The sequence below is a fragment of the Sinocyclocheilus rhinocerous genome, unplaced genomic scaffold (genome assembly GCF_001515625.1).
Source record: "Sinocyclocheilus rhinocerous isolate Xijiao unplaced genomic scaffold, SAMN03320098_v1.1 scaffold262, whole genome shotgun sequence".
NCBI classification, from domain to species: domain Eukaryota; kingdom Metazoa; phylum Chordata; class Actinopteri; order Cypriniformes; family Cyprinidae; genus Sinocyclocheilus; species Sinocyclocheilus rhinocerous.
The window spans coordinates 180,551-189,789 of record NW_015641038.1 but is presented as its reverse complement, the minus strand read 5'-3'; the positions used below and the strand labels follow the sequence as shown (position 1 = coordinate 189,789).

Below are 9,239 nucleotides of genomic sequence, written 5' to 3'. Positions count from 1 at the left end.
CTCTCTCTCTCTCTCTCTCTCTCTCTCTCTCTCTCTCTCAACTCTTGTCTCTTTTCGTCAATAAAACTCCCGTGACTCTCCGGTACCCCTCTCTCTCTTACCGTTCATCTCACAGGGCACATAGTCTGTTCTCTCCCGTCTTGAATTCAACAAAGGACGACAACTTTATACAGAAACATGTTGTGGAAGTCACGGACCAAGACAGAACCTTACTGCTTACAGGTAGGCTATAGATAGTCTTATTAATAGTGTTTATTTCAGAGGAATTTGAAAAAAAAAATGTAATTGAAAAAGTTTTTGTTGTAGCCTATACTAGAACTAGATTATCACTTAAAAAGAAGAAGAAGCTATTTTCGCATTTAGAAACAATATTTGGTTTATTTTCAAAAAAAAAATCGCTGGTAGGACTGGCAGAAAAAAATACAACTAAAAAATATGCCAAGAACGCAAACTTTATTAACATTATTTTCTATGTGATATTTAGCCTATAGAAATCACAATTAATTATAAATAAACTGTGGAAGATGTAAAGTAGTCAATGAAGTTTGGTGAACCATTGGCCTGCAAAAAAAGGAGAAGGATTTGTCAAATTAACGAAAATAATGAATTAATTTAGAGGAATTAATTAATGTCCCTTTAAGGTGGTCTACCCAACCCCTCCCCCCATAGTGTAGCGCTATAAGAGCGCTCGGGTGTGATTAACAGGGACAGTCTGATATAGAGCATCATCCAGAGAGGAGAACCTCACTGGGACTGTCTAGTTAATGGATCGAGATCCCGGGGTTTTATTGACTGATAGGCTTTAAGGAGGCTGTAAAAGTCAACGCGTAAAAGGCACGTTGGAGCTCTTGTGTCCAGATGTTAGTCCACACCTACTCGACCATGGTGAGTCAAACTGATGCAAAGTTCTTTTGATCTGTTGGACTCTTAATCGGGATGATTGTCATGTGATATCAGCTGCGTTGAGTGTAGATGAAAGCGCAGACGCGCGAGCGTAATCGGGGTCAATGGTTATTGTGTGCGTGTATAATATGGAAGCGCAAAAGTGTGCTGGAGTGTTTCATTGGAAATGTCACATGCTGTCATTGGTCTAAACGGAGATAACAGACTAGTCTTTGTCTTACAGTGACTTGGAAGTTATGTCTTGCATTTCAACAAAGAGAATCATTCAATTCGGTGGCAGAAAAAAGGCAAGACAGAAACTTCGGTTTGATTTGTTCTTATCACATGTGATGGCGTTTCCCATACTCTCAAAAATCTAATATTAAATAGAAATAATAAAAGTAAAAATAATAAAAACAAATCAATGTAAAGAAAAAAAAATAAAAAGTTAAATAAATATTTGAATAAAAATAAAATGAGTATCTGCAAAAGTATAAAATGAAAGATGCGGTCACATTCAATTGTTATAGGGTTTCAGTCGATATAAATTATTTTTACAAAAAATATCCGAGAAATTGGAAAATGGCAAGGAAAATTATAGAAGCACAAAAAGCAAAATTATTGGGCCTACGTGTTTTTTTTTATTTGCCTGTAATCCTGTAAAGCAGTATTAATTGTATCTATTGTCTGTCTATTAATCCTGCTAAAACAGTGGGTACACCTGGCACAGAAAAAAAGTTCTTAGAAAAAGGCTATTAGAATTTTTATTTAGTATGGTTATAATGAATAGTATGATTAACGACCATTAATGTAATACCCTGAAATCCAGAATATAAAATTTAAACAAATTAAATTAATATAGAATCTGCAGTTATCTTCCCAGTAACACTTGACATAAGTCACACATATGTAAATTAAATAAATTATGCTAATAACAATAACTGTATTTACACACAGCTCATAATTAACAGAGGCCTAATTATGCGGCATATACTGTAGGCTATATAAAAATCAACCCACTATATTCAGAACTTATCAATAATTGCTATCTTAAATATCCAAGATGCTCATTGCACTTTGAATTTAATTACCGATGAAGAAAATCGAGCTGAAACTCTGAAAACCTGAGTAGAAATGACAGAAGTTATTGTAACAAATTAAATGAATGGATACAGACAGCAGCATCAATTATGACATGATGAAAACACATTACCTTTACAGTATGATTTTTATTTTATAGGTTTATAGACAGTCACTTTTATTGCAGTATTAATTTACAGTCTATATTATATATTGTGTTTTTGCTTTTTTGTACATTGTCTATTTTGTATATTTGTATATTATTCTTTTTATTATCTGTGTCCTGTCTTGTCACTGTCATTCTGTTACACTGTGGAGCTTCTGTCACTAAAACAAATTCCTCGTATGTGTAAACATACCTGGCAATAAAGCTCATTCTGATTTTGATTCTGATTATTTATGTGTCGGACCCCAGATAGTCAACGTTATGATGGATTTTCATAAACTGGTTTTTACCCACAGGACCGTGCGGACGGACTATCCAGCTCTTCTCCGAGCGGGCGACTCTCTCATCTCTCTTCGCTGAACCAGGCAGCGTATTCCTCGGCTCCCCCTCTCTGCCACACTCCGGCGTCCGACTTCCAGCCGCCCTACTTTCCACCTCCATACCCCCAGTCCTCCCTGTCTTATTCCCAGAGTCAAGACACCGGATACCCGCATTTACCGGACCCCTATACGTCCATCAACTCCCTCCATCAGCACCAGCAGGCAGCGTGGCACTCCCAGCGCTCGCGCTCAGAGGACGCGGGGCTTCTGTCGCAGTCACACCGCGCTCTGAGCTTAGATCCGCGTCGGGAGTATCCGGGCGTTCCGAGGTTGCTCCATCATGGACTGGGTGAAGGAGCAGCGGCGCTCGGTGAAGGTCCCCTGGGAATGCACGCAGTGGGTCTTCACGGTCTGGATGACATTCAGGTGAGTTTAATCACTTTTATCTTATTTCTTTTTCAGATATTAATGCCAAATAGTGAGAAATCATGCTCAATCAAATTATGAAAGCATTGGTATTGCTGCCATTAAAAAGGCCACAAATGTTTTAATAAATATAAATTATTTTACAGATTTTTACAACTGTTTTTCATAAAATGTAAACAACACAGTTCAGTCTCTTCGTAACATAATTTATCTGTTTATTGGTATTTAGGCTAAATAAGAGACTCTTTGGCGCATTAAACTGATCATTCCACATAAGATTCTTCAGACTCAGATTTCAATTCGTTTGATTTTCGGCTCGAGCTACATGATGGCTTGTTCTTTCACACAGAAGACAACAGCAGTGGGCAGGTGCAGAATGAGTCCGTGTCTGTCTGTCATAGGAAACTTACAGCGCGTCCAATCGGTTTGCTCGGCCAATTATTCAACAAACAACTGGACTCCCTTTGATGATATGAAGCATTCCGAGAACTGAGTTAGACGGGAACAAGCCTGATAGTTTAATTTGCCATACATAAAGCTACAAACAGGCGTAAATACCATTTTTTCCCCCTTTGGTCATTCCTTCGACTTTAAATGGACAGCTACCTGATGTTAATTTTCAGAGTGGTTTATATTGTTTTATTCATTCATTGCTTTCATATTACAGTTCAATAGTTAACGTGATGTAGAGAAAACCAAAGTCGTCGTCTTAATACGAACTTTTATCCTTTTATTTCTGAGGAGAAAAAAATGTAAATGTTTTATCTGTCTATCTGATATTGCTGATGCATGTGACGTCATGAAATCTCATTCCTTCCACTTAACATATTTTTTACACATATAGTATACATTAAGGAACATATATTAATACAATATATAAATACATAAAATATTTTTAATGCTTGGTATCTTTTTTGAATCATTTAAATACAATTACTTTATATGCACAACAATATTCAGTGTGATCTAATCAGCAGTTTTTGATTATAGTTATACAAATAAAATTAATATGTTCATAGTCAATATTTAATCCGGAATATTTTTTACTATGTATCATGGTATACCTATAATCATTTAAATAATTAATAAATAAATGCACGTGTTTTCCAACACACTATCAATAACTATTCAACCATAAAGCAAGTTTAAATTAAGTGAAGTAATAGTGTTTTGCTATTCTGTTTTAACAGGGTATGGAGGAGGCATCCGCTTTGGGGATCCTGGACCATTCTGTTATCAAGAAAGGTGAGAGTCTGTACTCAAGATTTTATGTGCTGCTCAGACACCATAAATGATTCAGTCAAGCACACACACACGCACGCACAAAATAATTCAGCTCTGCAATTTCATTTGAAGTCAAGAAATCCTGTAGCACTCTGCCTCTGCCTTCACCCTTAAGGCAGCTCCTGTTAATGAACTGTTCATGGTCATATGAGAGAAAGAGGGGGATTAGAGAAAGGCGAAATGGAGGAAGAGAGCAGATAATAAAGTTATGAAGAATTCAGAGCATCACCATTCCTTTCCGCTTACCAGAAAAAAAAAATGGAGTGGATAGTTAACAAGGATAGCTTCTTTCTGCAGTGCAGTAGGCCTACAGCATATTTTCATCAATTACTTATGCATTTATTTTAGATTTATTGCATATATTTAGTGCTCTATGAAATCTGGCGTATTTACCGAGCAACAGAATGGATCAATTATGTACTCATGGGTGTAGGGAGATTTCTGTGTCGAGAAGAAACTAAAGCCTACATGAATAAACGGATCTGCTCTCACAGCTTACGTGAGATGCTTCCAGCACCTCGGCCGCACGCTCAGAGCTCGTTTGTGTCCGCAAATCAGTGCTGCACAGCAGGGCGCAGTGTGCCTCGTGGGCACACCGCCCACGAGGAGGAGAAAGCCAATACTACAGCGCATTTTACCTCTACAATAAAGGATATAGGCCTAGATAATATAAACAGTAACGCAATGTGTTATGTGCCAATGCTTGGAAAGGGGGAGGAGAGAAGCGCTGCATCGCGCAAACACACACGGGAGCGCAGTTATGGCTGATCTGTGGCATAGCAACTATTACTTCACATACATTCTGCATTCGGCTTCACTTTTTGGAGGAGGATGAATTACAGCTACTATGATTTGCAGGGCAGACGATTTTGTTTTAATTATGTTTACGGAAATGCACGATTAAGCATCAACACACAGACTAATCTTATGAAAACAAATGAAGTTGTTTTTAGGAATGATATTACAAAAATACTTGAGCTGAAATTAAAAGCCAATGGTAGTCTGTTCTTCCCAGAGCACTAATCATTATTAGAGTTTGAATGGGGGTTTATGTCTCATTCCTTTTATGTGCCTTGGTTTAATGGGGAAAAAATCTTTATTAGAATGCTTATACAATGTCTGCTTTAAAATGGGTTAATAGATAACAGCCTCATTTTCTGTGTTATGTTTGCTATTTTATTACATTGTGTTATTTTTTGACACAATAATCTGTGGGTTCATTTAAAAGACAGATTTTTAAGGAGCCAGAAAACTTTAATTACAAGCACAACAAGCGAAAACGACTGTGTGCACAACAGATGGAATTAAGCTTTCCCCCAATGGAGAAGCAACACCCATTTGAAAATAAGAGTGAGAAACAGAAATTAAACACAGTGTCACTGAGACAACAGATGTCAACCTGTGGGAGAGCGTCTTAAAAAGGGTTTTATGACAGAAGGCCAAATCCAAAAGCACAAATTATCACATTTTTATAAATCTCACCACTTTCTTTAAAATAAGAACTCTCCGCACTCTCCTGTGGGTTTATTCTGGCACACATACCCTAAACCGCTTTCTGTTTTTTCCAACAGTTCCGGTCCCATCAAAGCTAAATGGCTCAACGGTCTCTGCCTTGTACCTCACTAAAGAAGGCCTGGGCCTGGGCGGTGTGTCCAACCCCGCAGAGGTTTTCTGCTCTGTCCCAGGCCGCTTGTCGCTCCTCAGCTCCACCTCTAAATACAAGGTCACAGTTGGAGAGGTGCAGAGACGCCTGGCCCCACCTGAGTGCCTCAACGCCTCGCTGCTCGGAGGAGTCCTGCGCAGGTGAATGGAAGGGAAAGAGGAAGAAGCACAGCAGATGTTTAGGATGAAGCTGAGGTGTTAATCTTTTCTACCTGTTCTCCTTCAGAGCCAAGTCGAAAAATGGAGGCCGCTGTCTACGAGAACGTCTGGAGAAGATCGGCCTCAACCTGCCCGCCGGTCGGAGAAAGGCAGCTAATGTCACACTCCTCACAGCGCTGGTGGAAGGTACTGAAACATTTAATAAAAACCAGACACATACACATTATCAGATTATGTATGTCTACTGCTGAGACACCGCCTCGTACTTGCTGCAGTAATTGTCCCAAACACAGCACACACACTACATTATCAGTCACTTATGGCGAGAACGTAGATGTTAATATCAATGTGAAGCACTAACCTTCCAGGAATGTTAACTTAAAATTATAAGTGCCTACGAAGTCATTTTTAAACGTTCGAGAGCCTATTATCACCTCAAGCGTTCAGTCAGCACGTTCAAGTTCTATTTTTCAATCTTCACGCTCTCTTCTCAGGTGAGGCGGTTCATCTCGCACGGGACTTTGGGTACGTGTGTGAGACCGAGTTCCCTGCCCGGGCCACAGCAGAGTATCTGTGCAGACAAACCGACCCAGATCAGCTGCCCACACGACGTAGTATGCTGCTGGCCACCAAGTGAGTACTAGATCTGCCAAGATCTTCAAGAGGTTCAATCACATAGTTCTACTTACTCAAAAGGAATAAGTTATTTCAGTCATAATAAAGACTTTTTTTCATATATAAGTTTATACATATATTAGGGGTTTGAAGTCCCCAGTGTGTCCCACGAGGGTGATAAATTAGCCAAATTTTTGTCCATATACTGGTCAAAAAATAATGAGATCAATCACAACTTTTTTTAAGTAAGCCCAACTAATTAGATTTTACAGTGTACTTGAATATCATTAATAACTGTTATTGAAACCACATTTACCTGTATCGCATGGTAAACTCACTCTCACCTCTCATTCCACGTCTTCAGGGAGATTTGCAAGGAGTTCGTGGACCTGATGTCGCAGGACAGGTCGCCGTTGGGTGCCAGTCACCCCACCCCCTGCCTGGAGCCCGGGGTGCAAAGCAGCCTGACCCACTTCAGCCTCCTCACCCACGGTTTCGGCACACCCGCCACGTGCGCCGCCCTGTCAGCCTTCCAGAGTTACTTGCTAGAGGCCCTAAAACTGCTGGATAAAGGAGAGGGAGGAGGAAAAAGCCACCACGACAAGGACCTCAAGCACCGCAAATGAACATTCGGGAGAGAGACACTACCTCCCTCACTTTTAGGAGCGTATGAGTGTATTTATGTGTACATTCACCCCACCATTTCGCTCCTGTACGAACTGGTTGCATTCGTCTCTAATGAAATCCAAGGTCTCCAGAGAAAGCAGAAATGCCTCGATGCTTCACACTGCATGTGGACCACAAACTCCCTCTGGATCCCCATGACTGACTAATACGGGGCCCTTTTCGGTGTTCTCTGGAGATCGGGCCCCTAAACCAATCAAATGACACAAAAGATGGCACGGACAATTAAGGATGGGGGTGTAAAAGTAAATAGGTATTGACAAATGAATTTGAAAATGTCATTTTGTACTTCATGTTGTATGTTTATTATCAATGTCACTGTTATTCTTATTGCCGTATTGCAATGTAAATGTAATATATTATTAAACCAACAACTGAATTCAACCGCTTGATGCGGAGAATTACTTCCTGATGAAAAACAACTTTTTATACGTAACTAGCAGGTTTTTGCTTTGCATAAATGGACTTGTTGGCATGGTACAAATCTGGCGTGATTACAAAATTAGCGCGATACAAATTGGACACCCAGGGGGATGTTTGAAATTTCTAGCCCCATTTGCTAAAGGCAGGGTGACATTAACCCAAACCGAAACCTCAATGTGACACAGTGGAAAATCCAGCAGAATTACCTCTGAGATAAAACAGTCCTGACCACTAATCCCCGGGGGCTCGGCAATCACTACAGTCGGCGAACGCAGCTAAACAGTTGCTAGGTTCTTCTCTTCCACCGCTTCCTGATGAAACGTTTGTTGAGCTGTTGGAGAACAAGGAAATATACGAAAACGGTTAAAAAAAGTTCGCAAACATGACAAAACACACGATGGAAATAGCTCAAAAGTGGTTTGTATAACCCACTGAACCAAAACGGAAGGATTTATACACTTTCTGAAGAACATGTGGTTCTTGTCGGAGCAAAAGGCACAGCCACAGCGTTTAAGTGTTTTTTTTAAAGAAAATAACACTTTTATTCAGCATAGATGTAATAAATTGATCAGAAGTGAGAGTAAAGACATTTACAATGTTACAAAATATCTCTATTTCGAATAAATTCTTCTCTTTTGAACTTTCTATCCATCACACAATTGTGAAAAAATGTTTCTTGAGCAGCAAATCAGCATATTAGAATGATTTCTGAAGGATCGTGTGAAATTCAGCTTTGCCATCACAGGAAAAAAATTAAAAAATGAATTTAATGAACATTTTCTGTACATTTTCTTGACACTTCCACATTGTAACCATGATTCTCCCGACTGACTCCTTGCTGAAGTATGATTGTCCGGTGTTGGTGAGCAAGAATACAGAGAGGAAGTCTCCAAGGAGTCGCCCTTTGAAAGGGAGTCCCCAACAGATAGTAGAGAGCAGTCCAGTCCCACCTCCACCCAAACCCAAGAGTCCCTTAGCGGATGCCAGCAAACTGAAGAGATCCTTAATGCCATTCTACCACCAAGCAGTCGCGGCAGCCGTCGCGTGACGGCCTCCTCGTGTGAAGACCGAAGAGTGTAAAGACTAGGGCTGAACGATTAATTGCATTTGCGATAATATCGCGATATGAAAAAACGCGATTTTTCAATCGCAGAGGCTGCGATTACACGGTCACGTGACACACGAGAGTAAAGAGGTGTGTTCGACTTGAAGATCAGATCGTGTATGACATTAAAGTACGGCGAGAGAAAGCATAAGGTAGTACTTTGATGACACACACCCATTGGTCTAAGCAGCACTGCTTCAAGTCATCAGCAGAAAAAGAAAATAAATAAAACAGTAAACAGCCAAAGGACGTAACTTAGAATGGGAGATGGATCGGTTTGTGAAAGGGAAGAGGAAAGCCATAGATAAAGTCGCACAGACCCAGGCAGGTGCTGGTCATTCAAAAGCTAAATGCAGAAAATATGACGAGGCATATCTTGCTCTCGGCTTCACTCACCATGTCTATACCGGACGCTACAGTTGTCGCGCCGCGC

The 9,239-nt window shown here is 40.1% G+C and overlaps 2 protein-coding genes across 3 annotated transcripts in view; one reads left to right on the top strand and one right to left on the bottom strand.

Annotated features, from left to right (window-relative positions):
* The first annotated feature begins 108 nt into the window (after positions 1-108).
* On the top strand, positions 109-7,644 carry LOC107754262 (transcription factor AP-2-epsilon-like). Of its 2 annotated transcripts, none has more exons than XM_016570640.1 (7): positions 109-222; positions 2,425-2,874; positions 4,065-4,119; positions 5,730-5,961; positions 6,047-6,165; positions 6,474-6,612; positions 6,959-7,644. In XM_016570640.1, the coding sequence occupies exons 1-7, from the start codon at positions 178-180 to the stop codon at positions 7,218-7,220; spliced, it is 1,302 nt and encodes a 433-aa protein (XP_016426126.1). In that variant the 5' UTR covers positions 109-177; the 3' UTR covers positions 7,221-7,644. The 2 variants fall into 2 exon arrangements, with proteins under 2 accessions (XP_016426126.1, XP_016426127.1); XM_016570641.1 differs by lacking the exon at positions 109-222 and adding an exon at positions 652-885.
* A 343-nt stretch (positions 7,645-7,987) lies between these two features.
* Positions 7,988-9,239, bottom strand: part of LOC107754282 (proteasome subunit beta type-2-like) — an 8,695-nt gene continuing 7,443 nt past the window's right edge. The window contains exon 6 of the mRNA XM_016570676.1: positions 7,988-8,032. Within this exon, the coding sequence (XP_016426162.1) occupies positions 7,988-8,032 (45 nt within the window). The remainder of the gene's footprint in view (positions 8,033-9,239) is intronic.

What these genes read in the sequence shown, in the direction of transcription:
- LOC107754262 (XM_016570640.1), top strand. Translation starts at nt 178, where the DNA reads ATGTTGTGGAAGTCACGGACCAAGACAGAACCTTACTGCTTACAG. An exon ending in CCATTCTGTTATCAAGAAAG is followed by an intron (nt 4,120 to 5,729) that starts GTGAGAGTCTGT and finishes TTTTTCCAACAG; the next exon opens with TTCCGGTCCCATCAAAGCTA. An exon ending in CTCGGAGGAGTCCTGCGCAG is followed by an intron (nt 5,962 to 6,046) that starts GTGAATGGAAGG and finishes GTTCTCCTTCAG; the next exon opens with AGCCAAGTCGAAAAATGGAG.